Below are 21,433 nucleotides of genomic sequence, written 5' to 3'. Positions count from 1 at the left end.
TTAAAATATATTGGTATTGTATAATAAAAAGATGCATCTTGGTTTCTATTTAAACTGTCTGCCCGTAGGCGTATATATTAGCGATATTTGAATAAAACACTCTTATAGCTTTAAGCGTTCCCTAAGTAGCAGACTAAACAAGACAGCGAAACTGAACTAAGTGTGAGATGATGACTTATTAGTTGGGATAGTGCGGAAAGGCCCATCTGTCTCTCGGCCTGTTACTCGAAGCCTTAATCAGGACGTACAGCTGGGCAGGCTAAATAAACAGTAAGTAAGTTGTCTTGGGCAGAGGAACGTCAATGCCTGCAACTTGCTTAAGCCGTTGCTCTGAATACATCTGTATTGACCCCTCAAGACCCACTGAGAATTCCCTAATTGAAAATTAATATTGAATCAATGCCGTGGGCCATTTGCATATTGATTAGAGACATCCAGGAAGGCACCAAGTATGTCTGGGATCAATAGGGCCCTTCTGCAGTGGGCCGAGTGTACTACATCACATGGCAGCTGCTTGCTCCTGAGGTTAATGACTGCTGCTTGTTAAGGAGCTGCTGTCATGTAGAATGGAGCCATAGGGTTTTTTGCCGAAGCTGGTCGCAGGTCGGATGTGAGGCTGCAAAAGGGGACACTTGAGTCAATTTCGCATCCTTAACTGGAACGCGTAAGAGGGAGCACATACAGTAACTCCTGTTGGGATCTCCAGCCAGGGGCTGCCTCTACACTTTCGAGTTGATTTTAAGATTCTGGTGTTTGTTTTCAAATCTTAAAATGGTGACCTACAGTCCTGCCCGGTGCTTCGTGTCAGCTGAGCAGCTGCTTTTTCTGTCAGCTCTTGTAGGAGGTGACTAGTCATTTCTTTTTTCTCAGAATGACATGCATTTACAATTTGTAAATGTTCTCAAGATGATTTTCTACAGCACCCCGTGACTTTCATCTTGTCAAACAGTGATTGTCCACAACCCTCATACGATTAACATTTAAGCCATTTCCATCACCCGAAGGTAGAAATAACAATATAAATGAGATCAAAAAAGTTTCTCTTTTTAATTTGAAAAGAAACTTCCATTGCAATATAAAACAAATGAGACACGGAATCCTCTACTTTGAGGCACAGCTTAAGCTTCAACACATACATTCCTCTCATCAAATCCTCTTAATAGTTTCCACATGTTGAAGCTCTGTAAGAGGTGGCAATAAGGAGAGTGGAGACGGTGGATAGAAGTTTCTCCATCCGACCACTTCCACTGGTAATCTGAATGTGGAATCCCACAGCAACCAGATTTACTGGTTTAGCGGAAATATAGGAGCTTGTTTGAACTAATGGAGCTCTGAAAGTGGATGATTCTCCGTGCCCACAGGACGCGGCAAACCTGGTGTGAAGCACACGTAAGAGCAGCTTATCCTCCGCTCAATGAAAGACGAGGTCTTGAATTAATGCCTGCGTGCAGACTGTGTCCATGTTGCCTCAACCCTCAGCCTGCACTGGGAGCTCGGGCCCGTGAGCTGGGAATGCAGTGGCCGTCCCAGACAAGCAGCCTGCATCTGATTGCTTCATTACAGGGCCTTGCATTGACTTGGTTGCACTGGACTGATGAACTGAGGCAACAGACAAGCGCACATAATAGGAAGAAATGAATTCTTATCACAGCTTTCTCAAGAGGCCAATGGTTCTGGCTGAAGCAACGATGCTGGTTTCATTCACGAGCCAATGGCTTTCTGTACACTGAGGGCTTGATGGAGCATTGGGATGCTGGATCCGCTCACAGGGGAGAAAGCAATAATGCGCACAGGGCCACATTATTGTTCGCGGCTTGTTTTAACGATGAGTTTGGTGATTAGTGTTTACCTTTCCCAGCTTTACTGACACCAACATTATACAATTTGTCCAAAGTGTTTATTCTAGCAGTCCTCCTGAGGCCGACCTCTGTTAGTTAGGCCCCATGCAGCACCCAACAACATCAGCAGCACAAATGAATAATTAATTTAGTGTCTTATTAGGCTTCTACCCTAAACTCTGCCAAGTCTGACTAATGAGTGAATGACCTGCTGTAAAATAAAAAAAAAACAGTCGTGCGTGCAATAAAAAACAGGAGAGCATAGCCACAGGGCAGCGGTTATTAATCCCTCACAATGCCTTATAGAGGTTAGAATTGGAAATAAGTTCTCATTTCCATGTCTATGTGCCTGGTCAGCACCAAAGCCAGGAAGGTAGAGGAAAAAAAAATACATTTCACAAATGCTGCCGATGTGACATTCATTCAAGTCGAAGTTACCTTAAATATAAGGTTCCACAATGTGCATGAATTAAAAAGCCATTGAGTGCAGTGATTTGACGGTGCAAATCGGGCACAGCACCTGCTTGAGCAATCTCTCGCCTCCACTGCTGCATCCATCAAATTGCTACCCCCCCTTCACCCCCCCCCCCCCCCCTCTCTGCTCATACCTGTTCACTCGGCTCAAAATGGATGTTGCAAAGCTTTTTTAATTGGCTTCCACTCGAGAATCCAAGGGCATTTTGAAATTCACTTTAATAATATCGTCTCCTGCAGCAGTGTGTAGGACGAATGAGTCTATGCCACACTTGGTGGTTTTCAATGGTCTAGTTTAAGATCTTTAAGATGTTCTGGCAACATTGCTATGGTTGGCGCTGCACTTAATTGGTGGAGGAAATATTTTTGGACAAAATGTGTTTCTATATGACAGCGTCCCTGTCATATAGAAACATATATCTATACATATATCTTTTGTTGTTGTTAACATGGATTCAGCAGGAAACGAATGAACACAATTTTAGGTGGACTGGTGGTTCTATTGCGTAAGCAGACATCTAACTAACTGTCAGGGCATTGTGCTTATGAGCAAGCATAATAAGATGTGGAGTTTAACTTTGTGTTCTATTTTGAGTCGTGCTGTTTATTCCTGTTATCTAAGGCACTCAGCAACTGTGGCTCGAAAGCAAAGAGTGGAGAGTCTCTGTTGCGGGTGTCTGCAGCCTCTCAAAATATCCACCATTTGTGGAAATCCGCTTCTTCCTTGACAATCGCTCTATGCTTTTGTAGTTCGAAATAAATATATAAATAAATAAACACTTTAGTTTGTTTTGGCTGCGTTGCTCAGTGTGTCTGGGTTTAAGATGGCGTTTATCTTTACAGGTGAAACAAGGAATAATTATATCCAGTCTTGCTTACAACTGCGCTGCAGTCAGGAAAGCATACCGTACTTGAGCGTCGCACGCAGCGCTCGCACTCGTTAAATAAACCAGACCAGTTCCCCATCAGACCCAAAAGTGGTATAGATTGGTCTTGTCTTCCATTGAAGACAAAAATCAGACATATGCAAAAGGTGGTCTATTTATCAAGATGTAGTATGGATCACATTGGAAGAACAGAAGTCGTTGGCTTGTGTGTTTTCAAACAGATGGTTCATGTTTAAGCCACATCATCAGTTATTTTTTCCCTTTACTGTCTTTTACTCTGCCTCTCCTGTGGCTTAGCCAAAGATAACTGAGTTTAACTGTAATCACTCCAAGTCTGTTCCTCTGGAGAGCAGCACAGCGGGCAGCACCGTTCCAAACCTCGGAGAGTTTTTCGGCCCACTTCCACAGCATCGTGGTGTGCTCGTGAAGAATTAGGGGACGATAGCTTATCTTGTTTAATGCACGAGAACGTTGGCCTGTTTGTCTTTCGGACTGTCGGATCCTCTCAGAATTGGCTCCAATCAAATTGTGCTTAGAGAGTAAGCAAATATGACCTGCTGTGAGAGGGTACGCTCCTCTGAAGTGGTACAACTAGTCATTTAATAAAACTAAAAAGAGCAGATAGGAAAAAAAGAAGCCCCTCATACGCAATGAATGGCGTAGGCGTGTTTTGTCAAGTGTCGTTCAGGGGCATTTTTGAATCTCAGGTGAAACTGAGAGCCTAAAGCAGATTGGCTTCCAAATTAAAGCTGAAAATACCACCAAGAAAAGCAGAACCAAAACAGTGACGGTGAAGTTGGTACAGTGGATGCCCGCCACCTGCCTCTGAGTCTGTTTTGTAGTTTAAGCTCACATAATCAAGCAAATAAATATATAATCCAGACACAATTATTTTGATAATGAATTAATACATTACCAGAAAGGAATTAAGGAGCAGCTAATTGCATGATGCAAGTCTTTTTCATTAGCCTTTTCAGAGAAAATTTCATTATATGCATCACGAGGCATACACGAAGATGAAATCAAGAAGCTGTGAATATGCGAATAGTGGTGAAGGTGAGCGACACAAACCACAACATTAGGAGCACCTGCAGAAACAACGCAAGGGTGTTCAATTGATAGTAGAATTATTCAGAATGGTGCAATTCAGTTCTACCACAATAATGCACTTATACGAACCCATGACCTTATCTGTGAGTGTAAATCAACATTTTCAGCAGCAGAGCCAACATGCCATAAATATTTGACTGACTAAGGACTTTAAAGCACATAAAAAATATCGGAGTGATATTTAGGTTGTTTTCATTCTCTCCATACTTTGGTCCAAAACATAATTACATCACCTAATTGCACTGCAAAGTTGATCATTTTGTACATAATTACAGTGGAAAACAACCAGCCTTTTAAGCTTTTAATGGCAGCGGCACACTTAGCAATTACCATTACTTTGCTGCGCTCACTAAAACTAAAGATCTCTGCCAATGAAAAACATCCTCTGACTACTACAAAGTATAATTGTCTGTCCTGACATCTGGCTGTACATCATGTGTGAGGACTAAATTCCGATCAGTGAGGGAGGCCTGTGCAAGCTGGCTCTTGGCTGTGTGTTTTTGGGGCAACCAGGGCATCTGATGGCTTTTGAATTATTTATCCGCCAGGCTGCCGGACGGTAGTCACAGCGACAGAGGGCCCGTAGCGCTCGTCTGGTGACGTCTCGCTCCGACAGTGGCCATTAGCGGACTGTGGCAAGGGTGCTAATGAGCAGGGCCAGAGTATTGTAATCCACTCCATATCCTTCCTAACCTCCAGACCCTCCACAATGAATAAAAAATGAAGGAAACATTTACAAAGATCTGAGTACAGAGCTTTTTAATTGGGTTTTAAAAAAAAAAAGAGGTTAGATTGAAAAGGCAAGATAGGAACAACCAGACGGTTTCCTATTAAGGAGAAATGTCAAGCGCAGTGGTGAAGCAATAGTCTGTGTGCATCCCTTTGTTGTCCTCCCTGACATCGAAGGCTAATTTTTCATGGTTATTTGAACTGGAAAATGAAAGAGAGGTTTGCGATTATTTCTTATAAATGACAACACAATCGCATTACGCTTCAGTACAAACACAGAAAGGATATTGCCTTTTCATATTTCATGTGAAAGTAATGGATGGGCTATGCAAAGAGGAACCGAAAGAAAGACAAATGGTGAAAGAAAGCCCCCGTGTTTGATTTGTATTAGAAATAGATAGAGGTAGGGAGAGCTTTTTTTTTTTCACTAAGTGCGAGCACTCTCGTGGATGGTTTAAGTGCCTGTGCAGTGTAATCATTGAATTTCTTTAGCAATTAGCTATGAGCAACCAGCAAGGGTGCTTGTTAGAAGAAAGGTTGCCCAGTTTATCCACACCATTCTCCCGGAGAAAAATGTACCATATATCCATTATATGCCTCCCTGCGCGATGTAACGAATACAGCGCAGACCTCCACCAAGGCCAAACCATCCCTAATTGGGAACACTAAACTATAGGCCTTCATAGACACCCATTTCCTGTATATGCCTACAGTTTGTCCAGAAAAAAAAAATTGCCTCTACGATTTTATCTCCCAAAGCAGTATAGTGATTCCTTGAGATACGGGTGAGTTGACTGTTGGCTTTTTTGAACTACGAGCAGACATACAGACATGTAGTTTTTTTTTTTTTGCTTTGGCTTACAAGCTAAACCTTTATTTGTCCGATAGTAAAAAAAAACTCTTCAAGAAGGTGGCTTCAGGCTATTTACTTCTCTAATTGGAGTTTGCGTCGCATTGAACAATTTGAGGTCAATTGCGGAGATTTTTACTGTAACGTCAGATAGCTTAATGTTAACATTTGATGAGAAACACCATAGACTGGCTAACAAAGCCATGGATATTTGAATTCATGGTGGAGCAACACATTAAGCTGAAAAATACTCACATGCAAGTAAGTAAATGAATAAATAAATAGATCGATAAAGAAAAATGTTGGCATTTTACCAGACAGTTTTTGTGGGGTATTATGGCTTTCTTTTGTATTATTACTACTCCAGTTTTGTATTTGTTTCATCCTCATGATATTATAACTTTATTCTCACAGCATTACTTGTTTGTTTTTTTCTTGTATTTTTGTTTTTTTCATTGCAGTCCTAATAATACACTTTGTCCAACCTCAGCAGTGGTTTTTCCTTCTAGTTTCTCCCCCAATAAACAAAGAGTGGTAAAAATGCTCCCTGGCTAAGGTAAAAAGTTAAACTCTCATCCTCCACTTCTCCTCCACTTGTATCATTGAAAATCTCCACTTAGCAAGTTGTTAAAGTTTGGAGAGCAAACAGACATCAATGATGCGCTATATTTGAAATTAAATTGATTAGCAAAATTGATATTCATAACTCAGCCGAGTCTCTTTTATCTCAGCGTACGCTCTCATAAACAAACAGCCTGTCGGGCCCACGGCTGCAGATCAGGCGGGCGGGATGACCAAAGCAGCACACTATGGGCGGGAATACTGAGAAACTTGTGTGTTTATTTGTGAGTTTACAAACACTGAATGACTGGCCCAGTATGCTAATAAGCTCAATGCGAGAGCCGCCAGACGGACACCTAACACGCGTCAGGTTGGGTGCTTACATACGCCCCGCCATGGCAACATTGATTTTCTCTGCTAATACCTCCACAACAGTCCACGGGCAGATGGATGTACTACAAAGATATGCAAATGACGCATTCAATAAATCGACAGACAGAGATCTTTTTCAGTCAGCGGAGTCCTCTCTATTGGTCTGTGCTGCCTAAAAGTGGAGATAAACAGATAAGCACCTGTTAATGGACACACACGTCCACGTTTGCGTGTACACGCACGTGTATGTTGGCTGAATGATCGATTGCAGGAGTTTGTTATGAGAATAGCAGGTTAAACTCAAAATGGCAATTCCTCCAAATCTGTTAATTATTATTATTGTTGGTGACGTTATTGTTGTCGTAGTGAAACACATTGATCATCATCTTTGGTAATTTTCTGACGGATGTGAAAACTAACGCAGTTATAATCTATTTATATTTTTACATTTTATGCACCATTAAATAATATTAAATACTGAAATAATTTCTGTTTTGGAAAAAGGGATGGCAATTACAAATGTGATTTTCACAATATTTATAATTCATAGATTAATTGAAAATAAAATAATCGACAGATTAACTGATTGGTAAAACCTTGTAATTGTTGACAACAATGAACACAATACAGAACCCTTACAAGTGTTACTTTCCTCGCAGCAGTCTGCACTTTTAATTGTCAAGTTTTCCTCCCGCGTAAGCAGGTATACCTTGTGTATAATAGCAAAACAAACAGTGGGTATAGTCATATTCGGCGCGCTTATTAGTCAGATATGAGACAAAAGCTGCTGGGTGTATGTCATATATAATAGATGTGGGCTGTCTTGTTAAGCCCAGCAGGCTGTACGCGGCTGTGCCTCAGTGGAGGGGAGGCTCTGAAGCGGGCTGTACCTGGTAATTAAAGAGACTTTGTGGCAAAAGCCAAACATCAGGAGAGATGAGAAATGAACAAAAGAGTTGTGACAGTTTCAGGTTATGTGATTTTTGTGCATGAGTGTGTCTTTTTTTTTTTTGGTAGTTGTTGCCAAATGAAAAATCAATACATTTTCCGGACTATACATATTCAGAGTGTCCACTGTGCTTCTGCCCTGAATGGGGAGGGTGGGTGTGTGATGAGGTGGGGGGGTAAGAGTGGCCTGTTCGCCTGTCATAACTGTACCATCGCATTTTCCAAGCCACTGGTGAATATTTCAGACTTGATGTGATTGCCCTTCATGACAGCGGCTTTTTTTTTTCTCTTGCCAGACACCCCTTCAGCCCTCCTACCCCCCAATTCTGTAAGGTTCTATTGAATAGCTGCAAATAGGTGAAGGCATTGTAGTGTGAACGGGATGGAGAGGGAGAGAAAAAGATGCATGAATAAAAGGAGGGTGATTTCAGAGGAGGCATAAGAGAACGACCGCAAACGTGCATGGGAGGGGTGGCATGCAGCCAGAATGACCCTTTGTGCGGGACATTGTCCCTCGGGCAGAGTAGATGGAAGAGCAGCGGCCAGTGATGCTTTTGCCCCCATGCAGGCTTTTAGTCTCACATCTTACAACTGGCAAAAGTACAGCCAGCATCCCCCTTTGTGGACATAATATTTGTTAGTGAGCGGACATTCAAGGAATTCACCGTTTTGTGTGTGCATGTGTGTGTGTGTGTGTGTATGCGTGTGTGGCGGGGCAGACGAGTGAGCAGTCCCTGAATGCGCACTCCCTGTGCAGCCGCATTAACCTAGATCCTTCTCTCCTTCATCACTCAACACAAAGGGAAGTAGAGCGCCACTCACTTTTTTTTTTTTAGGGGGGGGGGGTAATGTATCTAAACATGCCATTATGGTGAACTATTTCTAATTAGCGATATTTCCCATGAGAGACACACCACTTTAGGGGAAAATATCAAATTCATCTTGCTCGGTGCTAACTAACAGCTCTTCATTTAAAAAAGAACAGTGGCATCTTGAGATACAAGCGACTCGACCTGAGTTTTTTTAAGATAGGAGCCATTGTTTGGGGTTTTGTTTTGTTTTTTTGCAAAAAGATTGAAATGCAATCACTTTATTATGGCAGTCATTGAATCTATGAATCTAAGAATAAGGCCTGAATTGGCATTAAAATGTCTTAAATTAATCTTTGAATAGATTTTATGATAGTCTCACATCTCAAAATACGTGAACCTGATTAAAAAGTATTTATCAAATGACTGAAGTTGGTCTTATATTTAATTTTAGATGGCATTAAAAATTATTGAAATCAACTTGGCCATAATAAACTCTATGAACCCTGTGACAAGCAATTCTTATTGTCTATGTGTATTTTGGAACTCCCAGTTGTTGTTTATTGTAAAGCTTATATTTAAACACAAACGGTGCAGCAACACACGTAAGCAGAGTATATTTTCTTTTTCAGTCAAATTTTCTTTTTCCACTGTGAAGAACAACTAATATAACTGCATCTTACTGAGTCACAATAGTTATGAAAATCTTGTTGTATTCATAGCAATGCAAAGGCAAACTCAAAAAACACCTTACAGTTGCGCCAAATTAAATTTATGGACACTGGAGGCTGAACATGAGCTTTGGGATGAAGACCTGTGGTGCTCTCGTGGGGAGAGCGGGGGTCGTCGGTGTGAGCTATGGCTGCTGTTTGTGATTAACTTGCCCTTTAAAGTTGTTTTAGTTATTAGCTGCCCGAACCCTCGTACCCCTCCTCCATCTTGTGAGGCTCCTCCCTCCCTACCTCCCTCCCCTTCGTTCGCCTCAGCCCCATGGAGACACAAAGTATTCATTCACATTTAGATCTTGAGGTCACAGCAGGGCCAGCAGCGAGAGAGAGATGCCCGCCTGCATGCGTGCCTGCGTCGTGGCCCCCCCCCCCTCCTCAATAGACAGGTCAGGAATCTAACACGTAACATTGACCAGCAGCGCTGAAGTAGCTTCTGTCCTTTCTGTGAAAAAAAAAAAAAGCGTGGGAGACAGAGTGACGAGTATCCGCAAATCTGACTTGTTTTAAACGCGGCATTCCTCATTTTGCACTCGATGGCCAAACATATTGGGACACCCACGGGGGCTGTCTGGCAAGACTTTCTACCGGATGGCACTTGTGACGTGTTTCTTGACTCAGCATTTCTGCTCTAGATCACTGTAGGTCATATCCATTAGGTTCTTCGACACCCAGGGAACAGAAAAAGGGGACTCCCCAAACTGTCACTACATAGTTGTCCAAAAATAATTTGGTAAGATGACGAATGAAGTTCTAACGGTGAGGGGTGTCATCACAAGACATTTGTCCATTATGTAAGGTTCTCTGCTAATTTGAACTAGGGCTGACTGATTTAATTAGTCAGTATTGACTTTATATTGTAACAATACTTTGTCCTGTAGTATTTGTCTGACTACAAGAGAATATTTTTTAACACATCAACACAGACCCAACAATAGACCAAAAAGTTTTTATATTAATGAGATTCATCTTATTAATTGGCCAATGAATCATTTGTCTGGATTTTATTCTGCCAAATATTAGAATCTGTGTCCAAAAAATATTGGTTGTGTCTCTAATTTTAACTTGGCCACACAAAAGCATATTGTGGTTTGCTCTGAGAGCCCTGAGTTTATGGACAACATGAACACCTCGGGGTGGGGCTCTGATTGGGAGGAGTGGTCATGTTTCATATGTGGGTGCTGAGGTGCTGATATGAGGACAATGCATGAAAGCCCTCAGCATGGCTCCTGTGTCTCATTGTCCTTCGCTGCCCCTCCTGTCACTTCCATTTCGCACCCTCAAGTCCGAAGTCAGGACAACTTTGATACGGGGAAAGGGGTGCAAGGCATCATGGAGAGATTGGGGGGTGCAAAGGGGGATTAAAAAAAAGAGCGAGAGAGGGTCCATGAACTGTGAAATAAGATCGCTTTTTATCCGACGGTGTTGTGCTAAAAGGAGAAAAAAAGAAGCTGTCTAGGTTTGGATAAAGCAGTGGAAGCTCACCTCTGAGTTAGACAGCACTTAGGGTTAGGTGACATCTGGTTAAAATGATAGCAGCCTCACTGATAATAATGAAACACAACTCATTTCGCCTTTGCAAATGCAGCCAGTGTTTTCTGGAAGCGCCACGGCCCTTCTCAGCTCAGGTAGGACCGCGTTTCTCCACTCTGTCAAGAAAGTCAGCCGGCATCACGGCCGTGTCGTCTGCCGAGGCCGAGAGCACGGAGGGAGGAGCCTGACCTAGTGAAAGATATTTAGACTGACTATTATTACTTGCTGCTCTTCTTCTCCACAGTCTGGGAAGGAATACTGGAAAGTGCAGTGGTTACCATCAATTATTTATTAGGGACGTTTGTGCTTGTCAGTCTGATTAGCGTCAGTGTAATCACTGCTCTTGCGTGTGTGTGTGTTGGGGGGGGGGCAAGGCTGTTCCCTGTTCCCGCTCATCATGAAGGTAATATTGTTTTTTTTGTTTTGTTTTTTTTAGATTACGCATGTCCTTTGCATAGCATCTGCTTTTGTCATCTCCAAACATTTCTTCTGTTATTCTCTTCCCTCCTCTACTTCGGTCTTCCCTCTCTCTCTCTCTCTCTCTCTCTCTCTCTCTCTCTCTCTCTCTCTCTCTTTCTTTCTCTTTTGGTGCCCCCCCCACTTCCTCTGTGCACCTCATTAGTGTGTGTGAGTTCTCCCGGCTTGTAAAGAGTGACACCTATGGGTCTGATTAAGCCCCTGCACTCACAAGGGCAAGAAAAGCTGCGAGATGTCTGGAAGAGTGTGTGTGCACGTGCATCTGTGTGTGTGTGTGTGTGTGTGTGTGTGTGTGTGTGTGTGTGTGTGTGTGTGTGTGTGTGTGTGTGTGCGTGCGTGCGTGCGTGCGTGCGTGCGTGCGTGCGTGCGTGTGTGCGTGCGTGCGTGCGTGTGCGTGCGTCTGTGAACTGTCCCCATTGAGTGAGTGGCAGAGCAAATCTGATCCTCGTCTGCTTGGAACAAATGAGTGTAATCTGTGTGTCAGCCATGAGTTTATTCAGCCCGCATGATTAGATTAATGGAAGTGCTTCATATCGTTGTATTAGGGTGGTTAATGAAGACAATTAATTACAAGACAACCTTCAGGCTATTGGTCTTTGCATATCCCAAATTTGGGTTACAAATGGCCTGCTGCCATAGCTTTGAGTGCTGCTGTCTCACTTGTTCTCGGGCTGCGTTGTTACCATTTTCATTCTGTTGCCGTTTTTACTCTCAGGCCACTTTTGACCTTTCATTAATTATGGTCTGCGTGGCTTTAATCATTTTTTCTTCTACCACTTGAGTTGAGCCATTTCTAAATTAGTTTTTCACTTAAACATGTACATAATGCGGATAATGGAATTGAATTAAAAAAATAGATGTCAATCTGGGTTGTTTGCACCAAGGTTGTTTGGTATAATAACAAATCTGCCTTTCATAGAGAGATATTAATGATTAACAAAACGAAGTGTTTATCATGATTATAGTTTACAGTCTTGTAGAACTAATACTGTATGATATGAGAAATGGTTCTAAAAATGTGACTCTTGTATCATTTGGATTTTTTTTCCACATCTCTTTAATAAATTTTGCTTAAAATTGAGTATTATTGTCTCTTGAAAGGCAGATTTTGTGTTACATGTGTTGTGCCTGGTCAGTGTAGGTACTGTATCAAAAACAAAGGGGAACATTAATCATGTGAGCATTATGTGGAGGAAGTCTAAAGGGAAATGCATTCATGCATCGGCTGTCTATCATTGTAATGTTAAAATATATCATATGTGTGCAAAATGTAGAATAATGTAGAGGTGGAACATTAGTCCCACTACGAGTGTCGCTGTGGATAAAAAAAATTGGCACAGCCCCCACCCCCCTTAAAAATGTACCTGGGGATTATTTTGTAATCTTAGCACCCGTGCAGCTGTGCGGTTTCCTAATTCTGGGAAAATTGAAGAAGTCTTGTTTGGAAGGCATATTTAAGATCTGCTTCTCTCGCTGAGGATGAGCTGCACTGGATACATTTAGTGCTTTGCTTTGGACACATAACAGAAACATTGTATAGTAGAAAACGGAAAAGTAATGATTCAGTAAACATACATCCAAACAGTTTCTTAAAAAAAATACTGGTCATATTTCTTAAAATAGTCATTGGGATTTTACTGTACTAAAAAAAAAAAATCTGGGAAATAATCTTCGGAAGAAACCACTGCCCCTGAGGCAGACAACCAATAAGAGGCCAATCATTACTTGATTATTTGTGGTCACACCGCCTCACTAAAAATAAAGATTAAAACCAATAATATGTAGTATTATTGTAACACGCCAATATTTTTTGGTGATGTGCCCGCGACAATGTGCAACAAATTCTTCTGGTCGTGTTTTGTTCAGTAGTAGAAGTCACTTAGTTAGCAACTTGCTTACTGGAAGTGGTGAGCTTTGTCTTTCGTAATTAGAGCACAACACAGGAAGTGCCATGTATGCCATTTATAGTACATTTTGCTAAGTGAGCAGCATTCTTCATAGACATCATTTGTATGTACGTACTGATTTTTTTATATATATATACTGTGGCCTATGATTGGGTTCATGTCGAAATTCTTTCCTTCTCTTTGTGCTTTCTTAGAAAGCCACATACGCACTTGCTGACTAAGAGCGGAGCCCCAATAACAATGTTCTTCAGTGAGGTTCTTTGTGTTTATATTTGAAAAGAAAAATATTATATACGTATGATTTAAGAAGAGTGCTACACTGAATGTTGTTAAACAAGGCATACAAACTCATTCATTCCACTCATTGTTGAGCGGTTCATCATAAGAGGAAGCGAAGGCATTATAGATGTCCTTTGTCAGGCATCTTTTGCAGCAACATTTGCTTACAATCTATACGTATATGTGTGTCAAAGCAAACATGACGTCGGCCCCTCTTCATGTGTGCACATAGTGCTCGACCACAAACGGGATAAACAGTGAGCGGCGGGGATAATGTAAGATCATAAAAGTGGTTTTTGCTGCGGGTCGTCATGTGGCGAGCTGAATCGGGCAGGCCATGTGATGGCTGCGGGGCTGAATACTTGAACAGGATATTTCGGTATGGCTCTTGTAAGGTCGTCAATACGTCAATAGCTCGTAGTGTCGGGACCTGAGCGTGAAAGCATTTTCTAAAGAGCATTTAAGCACATTTGCTGAGAATTAGCTGACTTGTGTAATAACTGATAAGGCCTATTGACTACGCGGCCTAGTTTACTGTTGTCGGATCAATGCTGTTGCGCTCAGTGTCGCGCTACTTTTAAACAAAGTTTACAGGCAAGGGGGATGTTCAAGGGGCACTGGAGGGAAATAAAGGTGATTGATGGTCTTTTTATTATCTGTTTTCACTATCTTTTCCTTTGTGTGTTACTTACAAACAGCATTATTGGATATCCATTGTTTAGACTTCGACGCAACCTAAATGGTCAGATATATCGAGCGGAGGCTTTTAAGATGGTTACAAGGGATTTCTGCCTTTGACTTGAAATAAAGTAAAAGGGGTTGCATCCCTGAGAGTTTTAAATATTCATGATTTGCTCCCCCCGCCCCAATATATAAAATGGGATGGAGAGTGTGTAGTTAGCAACGGGGGGCACAATGTATTTTGGTTTTACCCAGGCAGGATGCTTCACAATGAAATAAAATTAAGTTGACCCCCACCCACCAAAAAAATACTCTATATATTTACAAATGGATTTTTGTCTTTCAATATATTTCCAATTGAGGTAGAGAAGCAAAAGCAGACGGCAGATTGTGTCCTCTTTGTTTGCAAGACTCGTAACCGCGTGTCAGCAAATGCCATTGTTGCGAGCACCTATAGAAACAAAATGCTGCCGTCCCTTTAAGTGCCTCCACCAATTCTGATGGCTTGGTGATTTACATTTCCCATCTTCCCTCCCCCTTCAGGAGAGCTGAGTGAGGATGTGGAGGCTGCTAGTGAGACCACCACAGACCAGGAGGACCAAACCAAAGACAGAGAAAGTGGGGGGGAGAAGGAGCTCACCAAAGGGCCAGGTAAGGCCAATATTTCCAAAACACACACACTTGAGGTAGCGCAGTGAGCAGGGAAAAATTGGGGGCCCCTGCACCTGAATAGTGCTGCACATAAGGCCTTTTGTCTAACTGAAGCATATGTCCAACAACATAGTGAGAGCAGTTGAAATCACAGCTCGTTCTTTCGGGGCAGACCGCAAGTGTGCCCTTGGTGCTAGTTGTAACACGTGTGTGTTTAGCACCGCCCCCTTCATGCAAACTCACACACACAAGATCACACACTTTGCTTGTACAGTATCCCATCAGGGTTATGTCAGAAAACAGACAAAATGTTGATTGTTTACCAAAGTAAAACCAAATGTTTTTTTATTCAACAGAAGGATAATTAATCAGTTCATGGAAATATTTACTGTTGAGAGGCGGGATTTGTGAGAATTTGGACACTTTTGGATGATTTGTCGATTGTCAAAATAATTATTTTAATAAGTTTTTACATTTTTAATAATCAGACATGCAAACTTTTTCGAGATGTTTTTTTGCACAAATTCCCAACCTGCCCTCATTTCTTTCCTCTAGCACATCTGATTTTAAATAATAATAATAAATGTAAAATATTAATATTTATGAATTACGGGATACGTTCACTAACGTTTTTTTTTCTGAAACGTCATAGGTATAAATCCTAACATATGATCCATATTGCGCAATCATTTATAGATCGAACTTGAAAATAAAGCAAAAATTAAACATATCAAAAACCTATGATCCTCAAGAAAAAATTGAGACGAATAATTTTAGGATGACATTGTGTTGTTGTTAGTGGCAACAATTTGTGACACAAATACAAATTTTCACTGGGCCCCAACTATCCAACAAGTCAAGTCAGCCACCACATGCAGCCAAGAACAGCTTCAAAATAAAAACATACCTTGATGTTTGCATATTACTGCATTTGAGAAAATATTATTTCGATATTGGCCATCTCACTATCGTGGCATTGTTACTGTTACTGCTCCTTGACTTCACGACGGTGCTCACCAAACAGGCACCAGAGGCGGAAAAGATCTTCAAGAATTTTTTTTCAAATCAAGATACTTGAATTGCTTAAGAATTCGTTTCACCCCGTACATTTGACTTCAAAGTTCAGCACATTCATTTTTGCCAATGTCATAAAATCAATCTTACTGTGGTATGCATGCAGGTGCTGCATTCAAGACAAGATAGACATTAAACACATGAATGTGCCTGGTTAGATTCTTCTCACTTGTCAATTTTTTTTTTGTGTGTCGGCAAGATGTTTTGATTTACACTCGTTAGGTTAAGAGCTGGAAAATAATCAAGACCTTTTTGCATAGCTATTTTTTTGTATATCAAGTGTCTTAAGATAACTAAAAGAAAGGGAAAAAAAACTCCATCAGCGTTTGAAGCCCCCCATCTTTGATATTCAAACTTTCTATTTTAAATGAGGCTGAGTTGTTTGTGCTCTTTGAAAGGGTGACACTTTTCTTTGATGGAAGAAATAATGATATGCATGCCTGACTGAATATGGCTAAAAGTATGTTTTAGCACATCAAAATAAAGCACTACAAAAAGCACTAAAATGAGCCGGCCGATTAATAATTCACCCGTACCTGGTGTGCGCAGGAAGACGACTCCTCGCATTAGGACTCTTCCTTTTTTGAAAGGCGTGCAATTTGATACAAGCGCACTGGCTTCCTTTCCTCCCCTCTGTCAGTCGCTAATCACCAAATAAGTGTGTTTCTGTGTTTTCACAAAGGAAATATGTGCTTGCATATGAAAAATTTACAGCTTTCCAGCAGCTTATTAGAAACGCTTAGTTAAAAATAGCATGTGCATTAGGGAACTGGGTCTGAGGTTGTGTTTGATGTCAGGAAAAAGTGGGTAGAGAGGTTGTGTGTCGTGTTGTCAGCAAAAAAGCAATGAAAGAGTCCCGATTTGTGCTTGAGACTTTTTGTGTATGACCATTGAACGCAATGGTCATCGAAAGCAAGTGCAGAAAAGCATATTTTGCGCAGGACAGAAAGGCAAGTCAGGTCCAGTGGTGGATGCGGTAAACGGAGAAGCGCTTTGTTTGGCCCGATGATGTTTACACAGGCGGCACACAGATGTTGTGCAGGTTACAATATGACCAATAAATGTCTTGCCAGGCTGTTAGTTATCTGAAAGGTGCTCAGGCACCCGACCGACTCTTTGATTTTTTTTTTTCTTCTTCTCCTTTTAAGTTTACCCTTACTACAACTACTGGGGTGTTCCTTCTCATCATTGTCATGTAGCTGCCGGTGCAGGGCACAATTGTTTCTTTATAAATGACAGTCACTGTCACGCAAGGCGGCATTAGCCAACACAGAAGAAAGACGCCAAGCCATTGTCAATCTCATTCTCCCTTTCTTGTTCTCCGACTCCTCGCTGTTCATTAAAATCATTTAAAAGTATGTACATCAGAGTGGCTATAAAATGCATATGTGTCATTTTAGTATGAAAGACGCCTTCATTATTCAGATGTGTTTATCGCAAAGATGATGCATTTATGCACTCGTAGGCATGCAAACACATGTACACGTTGCCTACTGCAAATTTAGTAGACATCTGGCAGGTTTCTGTGATCATCACAGTAGTAGAGTAGCTGCACTCGCTGGTCACTTTATTAGGTACGTCTGCACTGTACCTAATGAGGTGTTGTCATAGCTTTATAAAAAAAAATATGCCTTGACAAAGATAATGATCTGGGTTTTTTTTCCACTGACAATTATTGATATTGTTTGTTTATTTGTGTGGTTGTTTGCAGATGCTCAACTGCTTGCTTGAAGGTGTTTGTACAGCCACAATGATAAAAGGAATGCCTCTCTGACAGTGTCAGTAAAAAATAAGCTTCACATGTGGACTGACCAGTTCTGTTGACTTTTTTTACTTTTATTATCTTGATAACTGATCAGTTGTTAAATAATTGATTAATTATTCCACTTCCAGTTTAGTTTTATTTTACACTTCAACTGAAAGTAGCACTTAACAGCTTGATGAAGTTTTAGTCTCCTTGCCAAACTTCTGTGTGTTGTGAAGTAAGTTACGTTTACTGCAGCACCCTCAAAATTATGTTTACAAATCAAAGCCCCTCCCAAAAAATGGCTGGCTCTTATCTCAAAACTTTTAAGTTGACTCACTCGTACCTCAAGTCACCACAAAACGTTTAACGTGTTTTCGACAGTGATGTGAAGTAATGCTATGCTATCTGCCACAGTTTAATCAATGTATGTGGTTAGCAATTCAAAGGGGAATTTTTAATGCTGGCTATGAAATATGAATACGTGGAATGGCCATAAGCCTGCTCCCGTCACACCCTCTCACCGAGCTGAGACAGCAGTCCGACACAAGACCCACAATAGTCTCTTCACTAAAGTAGTTGTATACTTATTCAGTGGTTTAACATATGATGATGTAATGAGGATGACGGGCAGGATGATACCAGAACACCCCCTGCACACTTTTTTAACATACTACTTATAATATGTAAATGCAAATGGAAGGGTACATTTGTCATTGGATATTTTCCATTCCTTGTTCTTTGCATTGGATTTATGGGAGCCAGAGAAAAGAAAGAGGGGGGGATATGAATTATTGGATTTTACCCACATGTGGAAGACTTAAAAAAACACTTGGACATTTTTACAAGACAAAAACAAATGACAGCACGAACATGGTCCTCACATGTGCGCAATCGCGGCAATGCCGATGATGTGCTCAGTGTAGCTTGCATCTGAAACATTTTGAATTTAAGTATGGCTTTCGGTGTTGCTCTACCTAACTGTTTTTGGGCATATGTATGAACGTGGTAGTGTTTGTTACTGGTGCTTTAGAGTGCTTCTCAGATAAAAAGAATAACTAACACTTTAGCACAACCATTTTCAGTCACAACTCGAACAGTGAAACAGTTTTAATGCATGCCTCTCCGACACCTGTTCCTGCGCCATGTGCTCTTTGCATGTCCAGGTGTGATTCTGAAAGAACACATAAGCTGCTGGGTGGAGGCTGCATGTCGGCAGAATAATTAACATGGTAATTAGCATCCCCTAGACACGCCTTTGAGGCATTGCAGTCTGTGCTCATTCAGCACAAGACAAATATTAGGCTTTGTTTTGCAGCTGTTTACCTGCTGGCGGTTACTTATCATCGAAACAAGAGGAGACATTTTTTGCAGGCCGGCTTTGCGATTGCTGTTGAAGTCAAAGTAGTAAGACAAATCAGGAGACAAAGTAATATAAAATGTTTACATATTCATAACACATCCTCTGGATGCTTGTCATCCTTCAAATTATAATTCCCATTGTCTTTGAAGATAATAGGCCGTAAATTGTCCTTGTTTGCGAGCCAAGCTCCTGAAAGCTCGGTGTTTACGAGTTGTAGTCTAATGGCACAGCTTCAGTTGTGTGTCCTGTAAAGGTGAACGCCACGTCATCCCGTTGTCCAGTCAGCCCGATGAATAACAATCCTGCTAATTAATAGCTCCTATGCATGTCATAACATTCATTGTGCCTCCTGCATGACCATGCTCTTAGTCACACACAAGTCACCCTTGCTTTTATCATTAAGTGTGTCATTTTGTTTGAAGAAAAGAACTCACTGTTATATGTTACAGGAAATGGTTTCATTCATTGGCTTAAAATAAATCTCTTCTTGTTCTTCCATTTTATATTTTCAGTTGATAATTACACAATTGAATGGCCTAGGCAAGAAGGTTGAAAAGAAAACTGTAGAAATACAGGGAAAAAGAAAAGGCAACATTCTGGCACGGTCGGAATATTACGAAAAGAGAAGAAAGTCTGTGTCATTGTGGGGGTTGACTCATCTCAGTATTACTTTGTTAAAAACCAAAAAGCTTTAGAGATCAGGTATCTTCAGTTATTGGATCAAGTTAAGGTCTCAGAGGTTCATACCTATGGCCAACTGGTGTAAAATGAAGATAAAGCAGGGACATCATCACACTGCAGTTTTTTTTTCTCACGTACACTGCTGTTACATACTGTTTACGTAGCTGTGTTAAGTAGTATGGTAGCCCTTGTGCTCACGTTACCATTATGAGCCATGGATTATACAATTTCAGAATGTGGTTTCTTGCCTTGTGTACATTAATTGCATGTACAGAATCATAAACATGTTGTTCTAAGGAAATTTGACTCATTCACACCCTGATGACGATGGTATATCAGAATCAAGTAGAAAAAAATTAACTTTGCTTCTCACAGGAGTTGGACAAGCAACTTTTCAAGTAATGGACAGCCACTCTATTTACCACCTGAGTCGTGTTGTCCCCAGAGGACAAAGTAGATTGATGGCAGCTGTGATTGCCTTGATGGATTTCAACGTCAGATGACCTGTTTCCGATCCTTCAGTGGGCGCACTTTTTGTCCGGCAGCCGTTCTTGTTTCTCTTGAAAGCACAACAGGGCTCCAGACACGTTTGCAATGTGCTCCAAGGTCTGCACTGTAGCCACGTGAGAGGTGAGACAAGGTGCCAACGTCCAATCCACTTATGGGACTTAACAGCACAAAAGCCTCTGGTTTATGGAAAAGGGGCATGAATTAATAATCATCTAATCGACTCCATTCTAGCTGAGACATTTGTGCCTTCAAACAAGGTGCCACCTTGTCAATGTGTCAAAAGAGGTTTGCTAAGGATGGTGGTTCTGTGTCTAGTTACTCAACAGAAGATGCAGAAAGTGGACACACTCAGACGTGCACCCAACAACCTAGCTGTGCATCCTTAAAATGAACTCTAGTTTTAACATATCAAAAATGAAACATAATCGTTATTGATTTTTTTCCCCCTGCATATTATTTTCACTTGTGACATTTTCTTGCCATGTGTCACCAAGCTCAGTCTTCTTCCTGCTCCCTCTTGTCAACACTTGTAAAAGCTATAGTTGTGACCACCGGTTCATATTGTACTGTAGATATCCGTGTCTAACATGCGCGGAACACCACTCACCACCACAATGTCCAACTGTTTTCATCACGCTATCCTCTCCATTTTGACGGTCATTTATTTTCATCCACCCTTCGACAAGGTCACACGGGATACATACATAGTTGGATATTAGTCATGGTGCTGGTGATGGTGTTGGGCTGGAGGAATTCTAAAAGAAAAGCAACTGATCACATTTTACGGCGCCCAAACTGACCGTGACCAGAGACACTGCGTCCAAGTAAGCATCCCCAGGCTTGCGACTGACCGTGACCAGAGACACTGCGTCCAAGTAAGCTTCCCCAAGCTTGCGTCTCCCACTCAATGTCCCTGCAAGGCAGCTCTCCAGCTCCTCTTTGTCAACAGTCACTTCTCACACTAATTGACATGGAATTGGCATGGAATAAATCCTGCTTATTCTACTAATTGTGAGTCATGGAGGATGCATTTTCCTGCTTAACAAATTCTTGTGCCTATGTATGCACGTCTATGTGCTTCTAGTGATCAGTTTAAATTTTTAACAGTTTGGAGTAAAGCAGTGTGAAAGACATGTTTTAGACATGTCTCGAGGTTTGGTTTTCAGATGGAATAGCAATATTGTCATTTAGTGTTCAGGTGTCTGCAAAGACTGAATATCTAATTGAATG

At 41.3% G+C, this 21,433-nt stretch overlaps 1 protein-coding gene across 6 annotated transcripts in view; it reads left to right on the top strand.

Annotated features, from left to right (window-relative positions):
* Window positions 1-21,433, top strand: part of zfhx3b (zinc finger homeobox 3b) — a 292,407-nt gene that overhangs the window by 254,151 nt on the left and 16,823 nt on the right. For all 6 annotated transcript variants that reach the window (XM_088370361.1, XM_088370365.1, XM_088370366.1 and 3 more), the window contains one exon: window positions 14,724-14,831. In XM_088370361.1, coding sequence (XP_088226487.1) covers window positions 14,724-14,831 — 108 coding nt within the window. The remainder of the gene's footprint in view (window positions 1-14,723; window positions 14,832-21,433) is intronic.

This window comes from Syngnathus floridae, chromosome 3, assembly GCF_059516105.1.
Source record: "Syngnathus floridae isolate MCC-2025c chromosome 3, RoL_Sflo_1.0, whole genome shotgun sequence".
Lineage (NCBI taxonomy): Eukaryota > Metazoa > Chordata > Actinopteri > Syngnathiformes > Syngnathidae > Syngnathus > Syngnathus floridae.
The sequence above is the reverse complement of the archived record's forward strand: the minus strand, read 5'-3'. Positions and strand labels throughout refer to the sequence as shown.